Here is a 22,627-nt window from a genome sequence, read left to right on the forward strand (position 1 = left end):
ATAAATAATACATGTTCACAGAACCATCACATCACAATTCTGAGGGAACAAAACCCAAAAAGCCACATAAGCAACAGTTTGCGTCGTTGACCAGGGATGAGAAAGTACAGTTCTCTCAAAAGAAGGTGGCGAGGGGCTACGCACTGCCTCCCAATGTCCTGCTGAAGGAAAGCTTTCCAGGGAGATAAAGATTCCAGCGCACAACCTCAGTGGGGTGTGTACATGAATACTATTTGTTTTGTGAAACTGGGTTAGTTAATGCTATTGTTTACTTCCTCCCCTGTTCTGCATGTCTCTGTGGTTGCAGGATTGGGCATGATAGTTGCTTTCCCAGGGAAAAAGAACACAACAGTATCATTATGTTCAGGCTGGGAAGACACAATTGTAGTAAGCAAGTGTGGTTCTCCCACTATGAATGGAGGCACACAAGAATGTAAATGCATTTGAAAATATATGAGAGTGAGATGGAGTGAGGAAAGGAAGGAGCATGCATGAGGGTGAGAAAGGCAGAGAGACAGGAAGTGCATAAGTAAGAGATACAGAGAGAGAGAGGCAGAGGCACAGAGAGAGAGACAGAGAGGGGCTAAAACGTAGACAGCCTTTGGGGAAACCCTGAACATTAAGCATAAATGTGAGTGATCCACACTAATGTCCAGAACCTCGGGTCAAATCCTTCAATAGATGAAACATCAACAAAAGAAAAAGATTGGGGCTTTCCCAAAGCTTAATACAAACATGTGATACGCATTAGGCCTGACATTCATTCATCTGGACTGTGGGGACAGACTGTCAGACTGCCCAGGAAGATGAGAGAACCGACTGAAACAGCCACAATTAGCTAAAGCCAAATCTAGGACCCAGTCTGGGAAAGAGATTAAAACAAAGTAATAGTATTATCAGATAAACAATACATATGTACAGATTACAGAATATGGCAGCACGTAGACTCTGTGGCTCACAGGTCTCCACTCTCTGCACTTTTTCTATTTTATTTGTTCCTGTGGATGTTTAAAAGTATTAAGTTTGTGGCAAAGCAATCGTACAGTCGCCAGGATCGACTGGACTTGGGATTACACTTGAAAAGGGCTTTTTCTTCTATTACAGCTTACACAATATACCAGGAGACATAGCTAGAACCTCTGGCTCTCTGGATAGTTCTACCCAGCAGCAAGCCCAAGAGGAAGCATAAACAAAGAAAACAAAAACCGCGGCTGCAGAGCCGGCCTGCCTCGTAGCTACAGAGCTGTTCAAACCACCACTTCCCAGCATGCTTGATCCATAATACTCAAAACTGATGAACTGAGACTACAGTTTGCTGCCAACAAAGGCTCATCACTACGACAGAAACGGCAACTCCGGTAAGAACAGAGGTGGGGGGTTATGCATGTACACAGCTGGTGCAAAGATGCAATGACTGTAGGACAGGTCCCCGAATTTGGAATATTTGTCAAGACCCGCCCATGTACTTCGTGAGTGTACTGTTGTCATAGTAATACCCAATACATACTACCCGATGGTTATGTTAAATGAGCCTGGGGCGAGCTACATAATGCAATCAACATTCCACAGAACGTGCATTCAGACACCAGTGCTCATACCATGCAGACTTAAAAACATTGAACAGCACATTAATTGTGCAACCAGGGGCACAAACACATTCAACAGAGTCTACAGTAATGTCAGGAAAGGCTATAGGACAAATGCCTTACCACATCTGGGCCTGTCAGACCATCTATACATGTTGCTGAATCCTGAATATACTGAATACCTTGCAAGAAGAGAATTCCAACAGTAAGACAAACTGTAAAAACATGGCCAGAGGGCGCACTACACCAGCTGCAGGACTGTGAGAGCACAGATTGGAATATATTTGTACACGAGGACTTGGAGGTACACACCACAGCTGTGCTCTCCTAAATCAATTTCTGCATTCAAAATGTCACAGAAGCATCTTCAGGTGTATTCCAACCAGAAATCCTGGATGATCAGACGGAGTAACCAGCAAGGTGCTCAAGAGAGCAGCTAGGAGGAATCTTTTTCAAGATCTTTAATGCTTCACTGTTCCAGTCCCGCATCCCATGTCTGAAGTCGGCCATAATCATACCACTGCCCAAAAAGACCAACATCAGTAGCTACAATGACTAGCATCTAATTGAGCTAATGCTAGTTGTCACTTTGAGAAACTGATGAGAAGTCAAATTATGTCCTGTCCCACCCACACTTGACCCATATCAGTTTGAATACAGAGCTAATAGATCAACAACAGATGGCATAGTAATGGCACTCCACACCACCATGTTCTACCTAAACTGCAGGGACACTATGACAGGTTGCTCTTTGAGGACTTTACCTCTGCTTTTAATACCACACTCCCGTCTCTGAAACTAATGGACATTGGACTTTCATCTAACATCTGCTACTGGATCAGAGACTTCCTCTCAAACTGTTTTTTTGTAACAAATACATTTTTACTAGTAAAAATTAATTCTTACATGTAAAAAAAAAAATCAAACATTTTATTTTTACTAGTGATAATTCATGATTTTCCAATTCATTTTAATGGGGGAAACATGTTTACATGTCAATTTTTTTTTTACTAGTACAAATGTAATTCTTACATATAAAAATTTTATTTTTACATGTACAGAAATAATTTTCACTTGTAACAAGAATGTAATTCTTACATGTAAAAAATAATTGAACTGAATTTAGTAAGAATTTGATATTTACTAGTATAAATAATTTTTTATGTTAATGTTATGTTTTTATGTTAATATCCAATTATTAATTATTCTAGTAAAAATGTGTAATCATTAAATGATTAAATTTTTACATGCAAGAATTATATTTTTACTATTAAAAATTACATTCTTACATGTAAATATGTTTCCCCCATTAAAAATGAATTGGAAAAGTCATGAATTATCACTAGTAAAAATTTTATTTTTGATATCACAAAATTAATTTTTACATGTAAGAATTAGATTTTTTCTAGTGACATGAATTCTTATTTGAAAGAATATATGATATTAAGAATTAAATTTGTACTAGTAGAAAATAGGAATAAAAGCTAAAACAGCTTTCCAGAGCAGATGACACCAACCTGGTTGGGCAGATCTGTGATGGTGTCGAAACAGATGGGTTTCTGGTGGGTTGGTGTGTATTCAACCTCCAAGATATAACTGATTGTAAATTTTAGGACGTTAGATCTGCCATCAATCCATATTAATGGGGAGTGTGTTGAGAGGGTACTCAGCTTTAAGTTCCTGGGAGTACATAATAGAGACCCGAATAGAGACCTCCAATGGACCTCTAGCACCTCTGCAGTTATGAAGAAAGCCCAGCAACGCCTCCATTTCCTCAGGAAGCTTAACCTGAATAAGGAACCGCTGACAGAATTTTATATTATGGTTCTCCAGCAGCACCACAGCACACAAAAAGACCAGACAGAGGGTCCTCAACACCGCCCGTTCACCCTACTTTACAGTAACCAACGTCTAAGGAGGGCACACAGAATCATGAGACAGCACACACCCAGGACACCGGACGTTTGAACTGCTGCCCTCAGGCAGACATTACAGACGGTGTAAAATAAGGACAAACAGACTGAGAGACAGTTTTCACAGTAGGGCCAAAGCTCTGTTAAATACAAACACAGCAAAATACACTCATTTTTTCAATGGAGCAAGTGCAACGTCTGTGCAGTACAAATGGACACATGGAAAATGTGCAATACAAAAAAATTGCTGCTTCATTGACCTGCTTAATTACTTTTATACTATTTTATTTGTACTGAGAGGGGACTGTTTTTTATTTTGTTGTGCAACTGTACAAGTACAATGTGCACTCATTCATTCATTCGTTCATTCATTCATTTATACATATTTAGATTAAACAAGTGCAACAACACAAGGTAAGCAAGATTTCTGCTGGAGACTATTGCGGTATACAATGTGTAACTTGCATTTACGATTATATAGATAAATTCAGAAAAGCTCTAAGCTGTTTAAAAATTACAGTTGCTGTAGAGGTAATTTCGGTTGATTGGACAATGCCTACCTCTAGTGGCAAAAGAATGAAGAAGCATTTAAAATGTGCTTTAAACTGGTCTTTTAAATGTCAATGCTGACTATTTGACCAACTAGACACTTTGCTTTTCCCCCACTAATATTTTTAGTCTCAACTGGACAATAACTAAAAGAACTATTAGTTTTCAACAATGCAAGAAACACATATTTAAAATGACATTTCCACAATACAATGCTTTCAAAAACAAACCGGAGGGTTAATGTAAATCGTTAAAAATGGCACGAACGCTCACAATTTGGAAAATATTAACTATATTAAACAAAAATCTGTCTTGACATGTATTTTCACATACCTTTACCACAAACTTAGAAGGCTGCATTCTGTATGGAAAAACACCTAAAAATACAAAAAAAAACTGGTAAATGCTGGATTTAGAAATAAATTGGCATAAATGAATTTAGTATTTAATATTAATAAGCTTTCACAAAACAAACACCGTTGAATGATTATTTCAACGACGAACTCTGGGCCTGTCATTTAAGCTAGCTAGCTATGTCAACTATCTGAACAGTATGAAAACACAGTTTAGTTAGTGAGCTAGTTAGTGAACGTGTCCAGCTATCATTAAGGTTAGTAAAGGTAATAGTTAGCTAACGACACCAGCTAGCTAAAGCTAACCTAGCTAGTTACAGGACTACTAAGCTAAGATAGAAAGAATGACATTTAGAAAGCTTGCATATTTCTTTCTTTTAACACGGTGTGCCAAAAGGAAAAAAACTCTGACGTTAGCCACATTGAAAATGTTCTTTTTACCAAAATGTGCCAATGTACCTATTTTAGCAGTGCACGGCTGAATTAAAGAGATACAACGTAGTGAACTCAGTGTCTCGCCTAACCAGCGTCACGAGAGATAAACATATTTACCGCGCGTCTGAGAGATGTCACGTGCCCTCAAGGACCCCGAAGCGCAGGCTGATTGCCATAGAAATGACGCGCAGAAAGAAATAGGCATCTATCATTTTTGCCTGATGATTGAAGTAATTTATTTTTATACAGGACAAAACAGAAACAAAATATAATGAAAGTCCTTATACTGAGCATTTACTACTTAGCTGTACGAGTTTTAGTTAAGCCATAGTCTGCGGTTTGTTTGTAGAAGCCCACTTATAGCTGGCAAATGTACAGGTCCCCCTTTGATGTCCTCTTGAGCAGCGTGTTTATCATTCCCTGTGTTTATTCGCACGTCCAACAGTTTGTTATTCTTTTATTTGAGAATGTTAGTAAATTATTTTATTACACCACTTGCTCTAAATTGCGGCGAAAGTTAGATGGCACACCAGCAGGCGTTTCTGAGACGGTTTATTCGATGTTATTCAGTTTCAAATAGCTAGCTAGTCTATCAGCGGTTTACAGTTATCCTAATTCCACGCATGTGTTACTTAATTAAACGAACTCTGAATTGTTTTACCATTACCTAGTTCATACATTATAGTGGCTTTGTAATTAAGTCTGAGCTAATGGCTTACACGAACTCAGATGAATTACCTAACTAGAAAGTTACCTTTGTGAAAGTATGTCTCGTGTCTGCAAGAAAAAGCCGTCTCAGTGCACCGATGAGCCGCTGGCTCATACTGAGGTGTGGCGAAAGATAACATTACTGCAGCATGTACTTTCGTCGTGCTACGGCCCATGTGGCAGATTGAAGCAAATTCACAACAACGTGGGTGGAAGCGTCCTGACTACTTCAACATCAGCAGTGCTTCTCAAAGCAGTTACTTTCTCTGAGCCACTGGTCAAACTGATGGCATCAGCAATCATTAACCATACAACGCGATTCAGTGACTGTGGTTTATTCGCAGGTATCTTTGGCATTGCTCTCATTGAACATACCAAGAGACTGGACCTTGCGGCTCTTATAGGAAGCCAAGTGTATAAGTACTTATTAAAAGAATGCAATAGGTACCTCGGTGCTGATGGTTGTGGTTGTAAGGTTAAGGTGGATTTCAGCAACATTCAGTCACTTATGACCTTAGCATACAGTGTGATAACTACCAAACCAGCTTGTATGCTGACCCCTTATGAGGCTCAACACATTACCTCTCTGACTGTACAAGCTTTCCTTCACAGTGTTCCTTGTGATTCCTCAAGCAGGACTTGTTTTGGCAGGACAGTAACCCTGCCCTTGGTAGGGCACCCAGTAAGCAACTCTGCAGTTTTCCCAGGACTGCTAGTTGATGTGCCTCGTCTTCACTTCATAGATTTAAATAAGCTGGGTCCTGCTCCCTATAAAATTGTGGTATTCAGCACGTCTCTGTCAGGTGATCTTTCAGAATTTGGGGAGATGGCATTAGAGATCTGCACAGGATTAAATCCAGAGGAGATTGTTTTGGACCAGCTGCTGAAACTTGGAAAGCAGGTGGTTAGGGATGGCGTGGGCCTGTTTGCATGTCAGAAAGTGATTCATCCAGTCCTCCAACAATACTTGGAAGAACATGGGCTGGTAGTAATTGAGAGGCTTGGAGTTTCTCTCATGGAGCCAATTGCACAAACCACAGGTTACATTTTTATTGATATTTACATTGTCTTTGAAATAAGTTTTATAGTCATGTAATAGTAACATAAATGTACTCTTGATCAACTCCTAGGAATTTGTTGTTGATTTGGTTTAATCCTTCCTTTATTTTGCTTACTGTCTCAAATATAAATTTAGTTGTAAACATATTTTCAGAAAAAGTTATGGAAATGCTGAACAATATAATTTAAAGAACCTAATATAAGGTACTTTATATATATATATATATATACACACACACACACACACACCCTTGGCCACCCCTTGATTTTTAATGTATTTATTTATGTTTCAGGTGCTCTCTTTGTAGCATCTCCTTATTCTCCAGTCCCGGCCCACATGTATGGACAGGTGGGAGGGCTCCGTCTCCACCGCCATGGACCTAAGGAGCTTCTCCAGCTCCTTCCTGTGAAGGAGTCGACCGTGACCACCATGCTGCTCTGCCACAGGAATGAAACAACGTTAGCTGAGCTGAAGGTTAGTTGACACACGAGTATCATCCGTTCTGTCAAAGCAAACAACAGAACAGTGTGAAGTTTAAGTCAGCACTATTCAGGCTATCTCCTGGTGCCATCATTCCTTCTGTTAAAGGTGACGTGCCAGAGGGCAGAGCATGTTTTGAGACTGACCCTTAAAGAGCCATATGCCCTGTTAGGAGGAGGCTGCACAGAGACGCTGCTGTCTGCCTACATTAGAGACATGGTGAGATTCCTTATTACCTCAGTAACTGGTTCACAAATGATCTGCAAAGTCACGTACACCATAAATGTGCATATTTGGTCTGTTTTCTTCACCATAGAGCGAGTCAAAGGCCACTGAAGCTGCTCAAGCTCTGAACTGCTCACCTTCAGTGTTTCGCCTTGGAACAGACGCCTTCTGCCGCTCGCTGCTGTCCGTGGCTCTGTCTCTAGAACATGGTGGCCAGCACCACCTCATGGACTACACACACGCTCATTGCTGGGTTACAGCAGGGGACACGGACTCCCAGACCCTGCGCTCTTGCAGCTGTGGCCTGGTGAAGGACAGGCCGGGTCTGGAGAAAACCTCCCTAAATACAGGCCACCAATCCTTCCTCCCGGCAGCCATTGAAAAGTCTGATCGTCAGCCAAAACTGTTGGACTCCTTTACTGCCAAACTCCATGCTTTGAATATGGCAGTAGAGATGGCCGGTCTCGTGCTAGATGTGAAGTATATTGTCAAGGATGTGAATTGAGAAATGTTTCTTTAAACTGCATGGCAGAATTTAAACATTTCACTGGTAAATACAGGGGTAGCACTGCATTGTAAAGTTTCAGTGTCTGAACATTAGATGGCAACATTTGCTCGTGGGGAAGAATATGCATCTGGATACTTTAGGTGCTTATTCAGTGATGCAGATAAAACAATGCTTTAGAAAATGTACTCTGCATTGAAAATGCTTAGTTATGCTGCTATGAACAAACCAAGAACACACTGCTTAAATCAATCAGTGGAATTATAGCCACATCACAGCTGGCCTTGACCCTTTTGTTGATGTAAAATATGATGCATTATATTACAGTTTTATTACAGAAATGGTGTTAGGTAGACAAAGAGATGGGATTGTAATAGTATTATTTAAAAAAAATTGGTCTTAATTCTCATAAATTGTAAAGCAAAAGTCTAATTTCTAAGACTTTTGTCTCGAAAGTTCTAGAAAGTTTTTTTGCAACTCTATGCCTTTTTGATCTTTTAATACCCTTTGATAACAGATACATTTTTTATACTCTTTGATCTTTGTGCTGCTTTCAACACCATCAACCAAACTACTGGATAGGCCAGAAACACTGGCACAAAGTCAAGCACTCTCCTGGCTCAAATCCTGTAGGTGCCAATATTGATTCTAACCTTTCATTTAACATGCACATCAAATTTGCCTTGTTGCATTAATGTTATATTCCTAAGCTGAAACATTTACATTCTTTGTCAGATGCAAAGAATCTGGTCCATGCTTTTATCTCATCAAGATTGAATTACAGTAATGGAGTACAGTAATGGACTTCTAATTATATTTTAAAAAGTCCCTAAAAGAAACTCCAACTTGGGCTTGAAAATTCAACAACATTAGTCCTGCTCTCTCTGTTGCACTGGCTCCCAGTTAAATATTGAATTGATTTTAAAGTTCTTCTGTTAACATATAAAGCACTACATGGTCTGGTCCCGCAATGTTTGCGTGAACTCATTGCATACTATAACCCAGCTTGCAAAATGCACTCTCAAATTGCAGGGTTTTTCCTACTTCCTAAAATGAGCAAGACTACAGCCGGAGACAGAGCCTTCTCCTTTAGATTCAGATTCTTTATCATTGTAACGAGTACAACGAAAAGTAGCGTGCTGGCCTGTACAGTGTGTGTATAAAACTTAAATAAAGAAACGAAGGAACAGAGAAATATGCAAAATATACAGAAGAGCAAATTTATAGATGGAAGTATGTACAAGGCTTAAGTTATTAGATGTGTGGTGTCAAATAAATGTCAATAAAATTAAATTTATTTTAAATAAATAAAATGTAAAGTTTACAGAGGAGTGTGCAGAACTCTGGATGCTTCCCAGTGGGTATTGCTCAGTGGCATGTATAGTGCTCTCATTTTAATGTGGCATATGATGTGGCTATTTTATTCACCTAGCATTCAGAGCTCTAACAGCAGTTGGATAGAAGCTGTTATTCAATCTTTTTGTCCTAGCTCTGATGGCAGTAGCTCAGACAAAAAATGGCCAGGAAGGGATGAGTCATTAAAGATGGTACTGGCTCTCCTAAGACAGTAAGAACCATGAAGATTGAAGAACCAGTGATCTTCTCTGCCAAATTAGTGACCCTCTGGAGCTCTTTCCTGTTTGTCACCGTGCAGCTGGCAAACCACGTACAGAGGCTGTACGTAAGGCTGCTCTCCATGGTGGAGCGGTAAAAAGTCACAAGCAGTCTCTGGTCAAGGTTATTTTTCCTGAGAACTCTCAGAAAGTGGAGCCTCTGCTGGGCCTTCTTTACCATCTGTGTGGTGTTCCTATCCCAGGTCAGTGTTTCCCCTATGTGGACTCCCAGGAAGCGGAAGTTCCTGACCCTTTCTGCATAGGTTCCTCAGTTTAAAACCCCTCAGTTACGGAACAGTCTTCCAGCTTCAGTCTGAGATTCAGACTGAGGGTATGCAAGTACAACCCTCACCTCTTGGGAGGATTCCTCTCATGGTCCAAACCACAGATCTCCCTAGTAGCCATAACCATTGAGAATAACCATGTTCCAAGCCCCATAGATAAACAGAATAAAAACTCACTGCCAGTACTATGATTTCTTGGAGGACATGCCAACATACTTCCTCAACATTGACCATCATGGTGTTCAATTGTTCCCAACCCTGTGTTCTAACAAAAACAAGGCAATGGAGCAATATGTCTCAAAAGTACTGTGCCACGTATATATATATCAGACTAAGTTCCCTGCCATGGTATACTACTATAAAAGAGCAGCAGGTTGGTCCATCAGACTAGGGACAAAACTAGAATCAAGAATCATTTTCACTCCTGTTGAGTTCTGCTTCGATTTTGGTAGGATTTGTATGCTTGGCAATACCGAATTTGAGATAGAGCTTCAACTAAGTAACACTTGAGTAGCCATCACGAATAATAAGATGCAAGACCAATTCAGTTTCAATAAGTGATGATGTTCTTCACATAACAGCACAGTGCTGGAATGAGCCATTTATTTACATCAGTAATTATTCCTGAAGAAACTGCTAAACGCCCTACCAGCACAATTTCTTAAATATGTTTTAACTGGCTTAAAACGGATCTTCTACAAATAATAAATGGCTAATTAACCTCTGGTATTTTTCAAGACTCACAGAAGTTCTTCTAAAAAGGCTTTTCCATCCAGGTTTTTGAACTCTTATTTTCAGAATGCACAAAGACAAAAAACTGATTGGAAAATGTCTTAACTCCGAAAACAATAACACATAAATATTGGAAAACAGATTTTATGCTAGAATGAGGTGAATATTCTAACCACGTTAAAAGGCCTTTTAGAATAAACAACATATCAAGCCGTTAGACCGAGTTGAACTTCTCAGTTTTGCTCGATTCAATGGCGACCCTAATCAGCCCACGTCGTATAACCGTGGATGGAAATTTGCACAACTTAATTCGCTTTTTGCAGAAATTTCATAGATGCGCATAACAAATACAAAACGTGTAGATGGATGTTTTCACCTGTTTGTTTTCTCTCGTTCGTTTCTCCTCGTATACTAAGCATGACCTGTGCATGAAAGTGAGAGCGTTTACCAGCAGTGTACTAACATGTTCACTGGCTGATTATTGTGCAAAAAAGAAAGGTTCATAGTGTTTTTGCAGTGAATGTACATTCAAGAACAATTTAGAACATAGCCGTTTTATCAGTAAATATTTTAATTCACCCAGTAGGTGGCCTCGTGACGTGATTGGTGACATAAATGAGCTGATAGTAAACAAGCTCAACATGTGTGACCCTGTCCCGTGTGTTCTGGGACACGGGCTGATGGATGAACTCCCCTTTTTAACATGTTCCAGAAACTTGGACAACCACAAACTATCAGCCACTTTTGCCATGCGTCTGTGTAGGATGATTTAGTTTAGCTAATTTCATTTCCTTTTATTGTAGCATCCCAAGGAAGATTTAGGCCAGCAGAGTAATATATTTAGAACACAAATTTCCTTTAGTTTACACTGAAAACAGTTATGGGTCAGGTTGGTTTAATTTCTTTATTAGATGAGCATATTTTCTCCCTTCTTCTCCAACTGACTGGGTTGGTTCATTATGTTGTAACAAAAGTCTTGCAATCGGTTTCAAACAGAGGAAATCGTCACTTGATTGACCTCACATTTTTTTGCTCATAATCCCTCATTCTTGCCCGTCACTGTATATCGTCGTGTGTGACAAAACTTTGACCTAGAACATTTTAAAAGTACACTAATTTTTTTTTTTATGGACACTAGTTACTGAAGTTTGACGTTTGTCAAACGTTAAGCACATATCAGAGTCCATTTACATTAGGAAAAAAAATTTCAAACTCATTTAATAAAAACCGCATGTGTAAGCATTAAATACCAGTCTACTGAATATTACAAAAGGTGTGCTGCTCCCTCTACTGGCCAAAAGTAAACTCTCAGATTAAACCATTCAGTTTTAAAGATTTTTAAGTATTTGACTTAAATTGATATTTTTTCTTAATAATAACAACTACTGCCGGTGCCATTCCAACATTCAGAAAAGTTTGATGTGTTTCAACATTCTTGTTCCTATTGTGTGAATGCAATAACCAATGACATTGCAAACTGGAGACCTAAATCTCTCTCTCTCTGGTGTTCCATATCATCTGCAAAAGTTAATGTCCCCTCTGACACACCGAGTATGATCATGGCCTTGGAAGATTCTGTTTCAGTAAGACAAACCGCTGCATTTTTTAAATCAAGCATAGGAATGGAGCAACACAGGGAAAAAATGGGAAAAGGAAAAAAATGCCCTATGTATTGATAGCCCATATAACACATGCAGAACACAACCTACCTTGTGTACATGTGGCTTTTTATAACTCGTACGAAACAGAATGCAAAAAAAAAACTGTCCAGCTGACACCATATCCCCTTTATATTTAGATTTATTGCAAATTAGTGGCTGAAAAAGAAGCAATGTCAAGACCAAATGAGAAAGAAAAGTTTTTTTTTTTTTGTAATTTTACTTTTTTGCAATATCAGTCATGACTCTTTCAACTTTTCTGGCAAGCACTCTTTAATGCTTCATCAATGTAACCTGAGATTCAAAAATAACTCCACTCAGGAGTGCTTCAGTTAATCCTCCACATAGGCTTATGACAATGTGTGAACTGTGTTGAACGGTAACAATAAAAAGATAATAAAATAAAACTGTAACTAATCTACCAGTACACAACAGAGAGTAATATTCTTTTAGAATAAATATTGTGCGGACTCCGACAATGAATAGGCGAGGCAGCCAGATACTTCCAGAAACGTTTCAAGTGGGCTCTGTATATCTGTGGGCTCTGTGAATATCCATGACGATGGATTGAGGCAGGTCCTTTTGCCCCAGGGTTAGACAGTTGGACTGAATGAGTACAAAGCACAGGGCAGGAGAAAAAGAACGCCTCCACACACAAAAAAAAAAAAGATGTGACATAGACCCAAGGCACATCTGCATGGTACTGGTTTCCATTCAATGATCATGTCTGAAGCAATCAAGCCCTAGTAGGGAAGGCTGAATGCTTAGGGTTGACATTTTCCTTCAGGTGGTGGTCAGATGCACTGAGGTTAAGGTGTCTTGCTGCATTGTGCTCATTGGGAAGTGGGAGTAGGGGGCCTTATCAAAAAAGGGCGATACTATCCTACAGGGAACTGCCATTTCTGAAACCTGCCTGTAAATTGTTTCCTCATTGATGGTGAACACATGCACTAGTCCAACAAAGTCAATGCTGCCAACCAGCAAGCAAAGAGGGACTGATCTAAAATCGGTTTCACACCCTCTGTCTACAACAATCTGTAACTATGTCCTCAAAAAGTTCACCTAATTCAGGACTGGGGGGAAATGCGCTCTCACAGAGCTTTATAAATTCAGACTTTGTTTTGACCAGCAAAAAAGAGAAAAAGCACTGGTAAACAAAATGTGTCTTTCAATACACTACCAAACAGCTTGTAAATAGCAAACGTGGCTAAATAATCTCAGAAAGGGAAAGGTAAATGAAAGTAAAACATTTAAATTTACTTAAGAAAAAGGGGTATTTTTGGTATATATATTGAACAGCAGAGGGTTCGAGGACTTTTATTTTGCGTAGCCCTTTGTTAAAAACTTAAACAGGTATATGAACAATGATGGCAGTAGCTACCCCTCACTGATCCTCTCAGGGCATACACAGACATGGAGAGGAGCAGTCTGTCACTCATTATTCCTCCTCTTCATTTCTGTACCACTAGTTGAGATAGATTTCTTGTTTAAGGTAGGTTACATGTGCACAGATCTGCAGAGAGTGCAATGTAAATATGGATATACTTTTTTCCTTTATTTAACTTTAACTGAATCATAATTTCTTGCTAAAGGTTACATAAGAGTTCAGTGGACACCTGAAGTCCTTGTAGGGCCAAGAGCCCTACGAATGTGTGGGCAAAGCCCAAAAGACAAACCAAAAACCAAACGCATCCACTCTGCTGCAGCACACGCTGCAACTGCACGTCAAGCTAGAGCATCAACCGAGAGGTCTCACTCGTGAGACAAGGAGTATAAAGAGAGGGAAAAGCGATAGTAGAAGGTGGGGGGGGGGGTTAGTAACTAACGCTTTACAGCTCATCTTAGTAAGTATAAGGTCCTTCCTCTAGAAAAGGCAAGGGTCTTGGGGGTGAGAGGTCAGAGGGTAGGGCTGTCTAGAATAGTGGGGAGCTTTCCAGGGACATGGAAGGAGCCGGGAAAGGGCCTCCTATGTGAATTCACCTCAATGAAAGACCAGCGCTCCGGCCGCATAGCTCACTGAGCTGTCAGACCAGTTTCGGCACTGACTGGACTGAGCATAGTTGAGGAAAGAAAAGTTCATGTCTAGCCCATTCTTCTTCAGCTCGGCCACAGCCTGCAAAAAGGTAGGATAGGTGGAGTTAATGGCAGCAAGCCAGAAGGAGGGCAGATAGCAAGAGGGAATGAATACAACCTTTGAAGGCTCAGTTATTCAAGTATTATAAGAAACGAGAAATAAGTAGTCAGTGGCATGAGGCAAATCATCTCTGACACCGCCAACTACAGCTGTACAATTATACTGCCACGTGTTGTGAATGCAATATATTCTGTAGTATATTAAAACATGTTGGAGAGGTGACATAGTTAAAGTTTGCATTTTTGAGCAAACGCATTTACATTTGTTGCTCGTATAAATGCCATGAATCATCAAAACACCCTCAGAAAACACATTAAATGTGTGAGATTGCTCAAGGTGCTTGCAGGATACAAATTGGAATTTGTAATTTGTTACATAATGTTTTTGCAATTCGTAGCTCTGTGTGGTATCAGGTTTGCCAAGGCCAATACTGTGATTACAATTAGCATATTGACATAGACCAATGATGCTGTCCCAGCAAAATCTCAGGTTGAAAATAATTGACTTAGAGTGGCTCCAATGATAAGGTTACTGATGAAAAAGGAAAAAAAACTAAACAAAAACTTACATTTAGTAGAACACCAATGGGGTGACGACCACAAATAGTATTGTGATATTTCTTCAAGTAGTTACTAAAGGAGACAGGGTCCAGCTGTTCTATAATTCCCATACCCTAGAGCAAAGGAAGAATGAACAAATTGACAAAGTCATGCTTTTGTTACAGCTAAGGTATGTCACTGCAATTTAAAAAAAAGATACTCGTTACAATGCTAAGTTTAACCGAAATTAACTGAAAGGTTGGAAAAACATTGCCATATGTAATTATACTACTTAATTTGTCTATTCCAATATGATCTGCAACGTGCTGCGTGGGTGTGCTATCCTGTGTCGTGCTTATAGACTGAATAACGCTCACCAGAATTACAGCACATATGGCACACAGTCTGAAAGTCTGGGACTGATCAGAACTCTACCAATTCACTCCCTGAAGCGTGAGCAGGCTGCCAATAATACAGTGTAGACTGCTACAGTTTGTTGCTGGTTTCTTCGATAATTATGAATGGCTGGTTTTAGGTTCATGATAATTGCAGCCTTCTGTAAACCATGCTGTACATTTATGTGAATATGGTGAACGAAATATGCTGTTAAACTCTACATTGTGTCATTGGTAATCCAGTGTGTTCCGTCACCCAGTCTTATCCATTACAGGAATCGTAATATGCATTCTTAATTTTCCATAAAAACACAAACCAAAGAAAAACGACCTAATGGTAGTACATATGTACCCAGGGTATCTGCATCTGCATATGTACCCAGGGTATCTGCACATTTTTAAGGCGAACGAGAACTGTTGAGGCCGTATGCTCCAACGCTAGGAATCTAGCACTAGGACCCTGGAGCGGTTATTTTCTGCATTAGCGCTAGATTCGGCAAAGTTCACATCGCGCCAGAACAACTGAACAACACACACTTATAATAATTTAATGCCTCCCCTCATAAAATTCCAGACATTTTAAGACATTTTTAGGCCTTGAATATGGAAAACTAAATTTAAGACTTTTTAAGGACCCGCGGGTACCCTGGTACCATTACAACGAGAAGCTAAAGCCCCTGGTCGTCTCTGTGAGCGTTTAATCTGCAAGGGCCAGGCTAGCACCAGGGTTATTTTAATTTCAGATATCATGACAAGACATGTTATGACTAACGGTAACATCTAGCTTACAAATAGAACACTGTATCCAAGTGACATATCCCTGCCAGCCCACCCCCCTCCACCATTCTCTGTGCCCAGGTCCTGCCCCCTGTCCCAGCCTGCAGATGGCCCTTACAGCACCATCTTCCCCAAACCAATAGCCTTGCTGTTACTACCTTCTGGACAAGCTTTATACAAAACAATACATTAAGCACATATTCAGCATCTCATCTCTGCCATCTACAGACTTCTAGTGTGTTAGTTTTGAGTGTAAATGTTGAAAGTGAAAACAACAACCATGTAGAAAAGGATTCAGCACAAAGGAAAGTTTACCATCTTGTCGAGATGCTCAATAGATCTATAGATCTCGCCTTGATTTTCATCATAGTAGGTATAGCGGAACCGTTGACCTAGGAAGGATGCGAAATAGGACTGTAAAGCATGAATGCTGAAAAGCTTGGTACAGTACAGATACACTGTACACAACACCTACTGGGTTGCCTTAGGAGTTAACCCAACAGGAGAATCTAGTTTACAATCTGTATCTTTTATAGGATGTTAATTTATAGAAACCTTCTCTTATATCTAAAAACACACGGAATATGACAGTGTCCATTTTAATTGTACGATATTAATTCTTATATTTCCAGATGGTTCATGCCATATATATATTTTTTAAATCAGGTTATTTGAAGGGAATGGGATGAAAAACTGCATGCAAGTCACATTCAAGAGGTAATGAAACTAAGCAAAACTGAAAATAACTATAATAATAATGTTCACATACAATTAAAATGGTTTCATGCTGGGTTCAAGAACAAATTTCAACTGCACTATACCAAATTTCTGCACTTCCTACCAAACGTTGGACTTTGTACGTTTCGGCTTTCTCAACATTCATTTGGCTGATGTCATCAGGCAAGCATTAATAAGTGTCATTGGACATCTCTGGTTTAAAGTGCGTGTGCCACCCACCCCAGTGGCAGAAGTCTGACGAGATGATAAACAGATTGGAAGGATCAGCCAGGTATTTGCTAAGCAGCTTGCCATACTCCTGCTCTTTAGATTCACTTAGAGCTCCCACCAGCACTGGCACAATGCTGAACTCGTCCTTATAGCTGGGATTGAGACAAAGGACAGAGATTTAATGGACTACTAGTGTCAAAGCCATATGTTTCTTCATATAATACAGTCAAAAGCTTTGTTCTTTTTTCCCCTCCACACAAATGGATTTCAATCAGCCAAACATCAATGACATTTGAGACAATTTCTTGAATTCACATCCCCAATATCATGTGGTGGAACAGATCGGCACAGTGCCCTAATCAAGAAGCTTTTCAAAGCCTTGAAAATGGAAATCTGATCTGTCTGCGTCACATAAGCCACAGTGTGCTTAAATGCATGTGACATGCCCTAAAGACATTACTTTGTCCTGGCACCTAAAGTTTGCCTTATATGGTTTAGGTATTCAGATGACACAAACCGTCTGGGGTGGATGATTACTTTGGCCTGCAGTGGGACCTTTACCTTTCCATGGCTTTGGCAGTGTAAGGCAGGTGCATCTCAATGCTGTGCTCATCTTCGTCTGTTTGCAAAGTCATTCTCTCAAACATGCCTGTTTTCCATAGGTCAGCATAAACTAAGAATGGAAACACCATCATTAATACATCTTTTGCATTTTGGAGTCATTTTTCTTAGGCTAGAGATATACTGGCAATCCAAAGGTAATAACTTGATCAATGTTAATATAAATAGTACCAAAAAAAAAAATCAGTAAATTGCTTTGCCTTGAACATATCTATTTTATATACTCTCATATCATCAATAAAGAGTAAACATTAATACAATATAGTTTTCTGAATATTTTTGCATCTGTTACCATATCCATAAAAGTGACAAAATCTAGGGTAGCTATTTTTGCTTTAAGACCATATTGTACATAAACCATCCACTGATAAATAATTGGTTGTAATCAGGCAACCAGCGCTTTACCCTTCTGATCAATCCTCAAGTCGTACAGTGGTGTTCTGTAGACCTCAGCAGTAGAGAGAGCACAGCGAGAGAGGGGCACATGGTGGGAGGGTCCGAGAATGAATACCCGCCGGCTAGCGAATAAAAACAACATCGTTAAGTTCTCCCTCTGCATTTTCCCTCTGCATTTTCATGCTCAAGATGTGCGCTAGTTAGGTAGCACGATGGAAACGCTCACGTAATAGAGGGAAACACTCACGTAATAGAGGGGTCTACCTGCTTGTAGGCATGGGCCGCACAAGCACCACAATAGGTATAACCAGCATGTCTGCAAAAGAAACAACACAGACAAGACAAAGACTAAAAACAAAAGTCACAGAATTACAGAATAAATTACAGAAAACAAATTAAAATAATTAACCTTTTCACTACATTCAGACATTCACCAAGTTTATCTGGATGCCTAATTTAATAATCGTGTCTGTAGCAATACCCACCAAAAATGATACCCAAATTAAAACATTTCATCTATAATTTATAACAGATTTGTTTTAATAGGCACATACGGTGCTATAATGGCTCTGGCGGGTCCTACTGTGGAATCTGCTTGAGATAACCAGCCCTCCAGCTGGGCATTCAGCTGGGATCCTACAGGGAAAGAAAACACAAATACATCACTACTGAAATCACATTCTCTTCACACTACATAAATGAAAGACCTTCCAGTGCAATCCTCAGATAGCCTCACTGGGGATGTGTATTTGCTTAAACACAATCTGTGCTCATCCATTTTTATGAACAATTACTTACCTATTATAAACAAAACATCTCCAAGTTTTCTGATGAAATACTAATTTCAGCACAATCTGTCCTATAATATGTAATGTGATCCGTTTTGGTCTAATCTCAAAATCACATTTTTTTTTTGTCCTTGGGTTAAGTAAAACAATGTGGTTATTACTAATGAAAAAACTACTACACATCTCGTTTGTTCATCATATCACACTCGTGTTTTCTTAACACAATAAACTTTGTTATTTAGGTCATTTGCAGCACTCCTGTCATAATTACAATTAAGTCTTCCTTGACAACTTCAGCAGTTCATGTTCTTGATTGCTGGCTTCTTTTCCCCCCAGAAAGGATCCTATTACAGTGAAGGGATGTCAGCACCATGAGAGTGCTCCATCAGACAGATAACAGCTCAGACAGGGGATGGAGGGATCTTGAAACGACCCCATTCTTACTGACTTGCCTTAGAGACATAAATGCCGATTTTACTGTTATAGCTTTTGCAGTCGTAGTTATTGTAGTACTTTCTGCAAATATTTTGTAATTACACTCTGATTTAAGAAGACATGGGATGAAACTTTTCCACCTACTGCAGTATTTAGAAATGTTTTTGCGGTTTTACTTTATATTGTTGCTTACAAACTAAAAGCAGTCGATGTAGTAATACTAGCAAGAACATATATGCACTTTACTTGAGCAAATGGAACATTTGACATTTAGCAAAAACCCAAGTAGAAAAGGTTACATATGAAAACTCAGTGGCAAAACATACTGGCACTGTAAGAATATATATACATACACACACACAAGTTTATCACACAGCCAATGCAGCCCCGCCCTGTTAGTCGTTGACCACAACCTGAAAATGAGTGAGGAACAGGAGGATCACTATGAACAGTAAGAATTGGCTGCAAAAAGAAAAACATCAGTTGTTTGGATTTTTTTGGGCTACAGAAAGATGATGTTGACCAAAAACAAGTCTTCAGAATGAAGTTATTTTCAGTCTTTTAAATTTTTTATAAATTCCAGAAAAAAAATTGTCTTTCCAATATTGTATGTGTATATATATTTATCTCAAAATCATATTTTTTGTCCTTGGGTTAAGTAAAACAATGTGGTTATTACTAATGAAAAAACTAATATATATATATATATATATATATATATATATATATATATATATATATATATATATATTATATATATATATATATATATATATATATATATATATATATATATATATATAAAGAGGCTGTCTTGCTGGTTATCTCACAGGCAAGTAAGCCAGCCTGATTCAGTTTTGCTTGCTCTGGGAGAGTCATCTTCAGAACATGAATACTACTCTGTGGTTCAGGTCAGCTGATTGATTTGGCCACTTCTCTTGGAGTAGGGTGTTTGTTCTGTTGCTAGGTGATTGTTGATGTGAGATGTTCAGATGCTTCTGTATAGCTCAGCCTGCTGCTGTCAGCAGCACAACAGCAAGACAGACAAGTGAGGCAGACATCGATATGTTGCACAGAGACAGTCATCTCTACTGTCTCTGAACTCTACCGCCTTTTTGCACTTGTGTACCAAACCAGAATAGGTTCCCTACACCAGATTCTTTGACTACATCTGTCTATTCCAATGTTTTAGCCTTATTGTGACCTTTATTGGCAATGATACAGTGACAACAGTAGCTCAGTGCAGGTATTTATACTGCATCTGCAATCAACAGTAGATGTGCCGTATCTTGTATTAAGAGTGGACAACTAGACAGCACACAGCTGGCCAATAAACAACTGAACACCCAGGTATCCAATCTACTCATGGTATCCCCAAGCACATAGAACATATATAAAATATCATATGGTTTGCCTAATACAGATGTAAATATCTTTTAATTAAAGCTGACAATTTGCAGCAACTGTACCGGAGTACAGCATTGACAATTTTCCACAGTCCAATTACTTACAAAGTTCACAGTGTTCATTCAAACAGCAAAATTTAAACTCTATAGTGAATGACTGATAATCCTTATACAATATGATCCTGACCTCTAAGCCAAGAGATTGAAAGATACTAGCTATTAAGGTCCTTGTGTGAAGAGCAGGCTACCCAAGTCTCTCCTCCCCATTACCACTCAAGGAAGCATTAACTCTCCTTTTAGATACGACACCAGCAAAGTTAAATGACAAAAGGCCAAAAAACCAACCCAAATCCGTGAGTCATAGTCTCCACGGGTGGGTGTCTGCTCATATTCCAGGGCAACACAAAGGCGAGAGTACAACAAAGGAAAGCTTTTTCAAATACATTTACAGCGCTCCAGCTCTCCCGACCAAACTGTGCATGTGGACAAACGGCATCGTTTTACCAGTTTTAAATCGACAGGGACTCACATTCAGTAAACACGGTCACGCATGCTGTGTTGAGTGCGGCGATACCCACGACTAACTTACCAAGCTTCAAAACGTGCTGACTAAGTCGAAACAGCACGGCTAGCCAGTCGCTCCGAGCTGGGACTAGACTGACTTGGGTGATGCAGCACAGGCAACATTAATAATACCCAGCAAAAGTGACTGTGCTCTTGTTAACTACGGTTGGGGGACTACAACAAGGGTCGGCTAGCTGCAATGACATGAGGCATCGTGGCCGAAGACATGCTGCCTGCTCGGATAGTTATGAACCATAACGCGGTTACACCAGCTCACCCAGCAGCGCTGAGGCGACTAACTGTAACGCCACGTCCTGCTTAAAGGGCGTTAAAGCTCCGTCAGCAACATTAAATACACCATTTGATGGTGAATGTGTGTCACACGAGAGTGTAACTATCCGGTTATCCACCCAGACATGAAATACTCATCAACGTCCAGGTCAGCGAGTCGTCTTCAGTCAGCTCGCTGGGAACGGCGAACATAGCGGGCGTCTTTGTTTTTAAACTTACTCAGCTAGCGTGACTGCTGGCCGACTGGCTAACCAGCTGGCTGGTTGGTAAACGAGGAAGACGCTCCGTTCAACACCGTGAGCCAGAGGTTTAGTCGCGGACCCGCGGATGAAGGAGCAGACCGAGCCCACGGCCTGCGCCGAGGCGTTCACACGTTCACGGCCGACCACACCACCACCCCGCGGGCCGCTGGCAGCTAACGAGACAGCTAGCTCGCCTAGCCGTCCAGCTAGTTCCCAGGACCTCGGCCCCGTCGGACACCCCTCGTCCCCGGTTCTACCTGAGGCGGTGTACCAGCTGCCGGCGTGACTTGCTTCTCTGCACACCATTCGGTTCGACATCTTGGTACCCGAGCCGCCTATCTTGGTCAAATTAAAAAAATCTGATCGGCTGGGGAAGAAACCCAATAACACTGGGGGGGGGACCTGGGCGCGCAGAGGCTACGAATCTGAGAAAATAATACAAAACGTTTTAACCATATGCTCTAAAACAAAATCAGAGTGTCATGTTAAAACGGGGGAAGGCGTTTGAGACCGTCTGCCTCTGGAGAACAAAGCTGGGACCAGTTCGTCCGCTTGCAGTCAAGTTCGTGCGTTATTCGAAGGGCGCTCGGTTTGTCGTAACTCGGCCACCGTTCCGTCAGAGAGACCTCACACCTGATTGGTTGAGTGGCGTTAAATACACGGACTCTTTATTGGTCGATAAGGTAGGGGGCGTTTAAAAGCGTTTGTAAATCTCCAATCGGGCCTCACTAGTACAGGTAGGTTGCTTTGATTTTAATGTCACCATATAAGTGCTCTTTGAAGGACTGTAGTGTCATGTCCACCATACCGAGGCGGCTTATTTTTTTTACCAAATATAATCTATATTATTCCTATATACTATATTATTACATTTAAAATATATACAAGGGGTCTTGTGGCTAGAGGCACAAACATATTTCTATGTGTTAGATTAACAGCACTAGATAGCAGCATGTCTCTTTTAAAAAGTGTAGAGATGGTGATATAATC

The 22,627-nt window shown here is 40.0% G+C and overlaps 2 protein-coding genes across 8 annotated transcripts in view; both read right to left on the minus strand.

Annotated features, from left to right (window-relative positions):
• The window catches only part of slx4ip (SLX4 interacting protein), a 70,195-nt gene extending 64,376 nt beyond the window's left edge, over positions 1-5,819 (minus strand). For 2 of the 7 annotated variants that reach the window (XR_013132369.1, XM_077012261.1), the window contains exons 1-2: positions 5,591-5,819; positions 4,382-4,425 (exon numbers count right to left, since the gene is read on the minus strand). Coding sequence is in view for 1 of the 7 variants with exons in the window: in XM_077012261.1 (XP_076868376.1) it covers positions 4,382-4,425; positions 5,591-5,720 (174 nt within the window). In the remaining 6 variants the exon portion in view is untranslated. Of the gene's footprint in view, positions 1-4,381; positions 4,426-4,860; positions 5,005-5,590 lie in introns of those variants that run through there. The other 5 variants (XR_013132370.1, XR_013132372.1, XR_013132373.1 and 2 more) reach the window with 4 other exon arrangements.
• Positions 5,820-11,252: 5,433 nt separating this feature from the next.
• Positions 11,253-22,239, minus strand: memo1 (mediator of cell motility 1). The gene is made up of 9 exons (XM_077012360.1): positions 21,895-22,239; positions 18,466-18,547; positions 18,159-18,227; positions 17,921-18,033; positions 17,456-17,567; positions 16,904-17,046; positions 16,262-16,338; positions 14,804-14,908; positions 11,253-14,214 (listed from the first exon to the last, which is right to left on the minus strand). The coding sequence occupies exons 1-9, from the start codon at positions 21,953-21,955 to the stop codon at positions 14,083-14,085; spliced, it is 894 nt and encodes a 297-aa protein (XP_076868475.1). The 5' UTR covers positions 21,956-22,239; the 3' UTR covers positions 11,253-14,082.
• Between the last annotated feature and the right edge of the window lie 388 nt (positions 22,240-22,627).

Source organism: Brachyhypopomus gauderio, chromosome 1 (genome assembly GCF_052324685.1).
Source record: "Brachyhypopomus gauderio isolate BG-103 chromosome 1, BGAUD_0.2, whole genome shotgun sequence".
Taxonomy (NCBI): domain Eukaryota; kingdom Metazoa; phylum Chordata; class Actinopteri; order Gymnotiformes; family Hypopomidae; genus Brachyhypopomus; species Brachyhypopomus gauderio.

Bases quoted from the DNA above. Each gene is read 5' to 3' on its own strand.
- memo1 (XM_077012360.1), bottom strand. From the start codon at position 21,955: ATGTCGAACCGAATGGTGTGCAGAGAAGCAAGTCACGCCGGCAGCTGG. The intron at 17,568-17,920 runs GTAAAGCGCTGG...TTCCATTCTTAG, and splicing joins CTTGAGGATTGATCAGAAGG to TTTATGCTGACCTATGGAAA. The intron at 16,339-16,903 runs GTGGGTGGCACA...CATCCTTCCTAG, and splicing joins GTCAGACTTCTGCCACTGGG to GTCAACGGTTCCGCTATACC.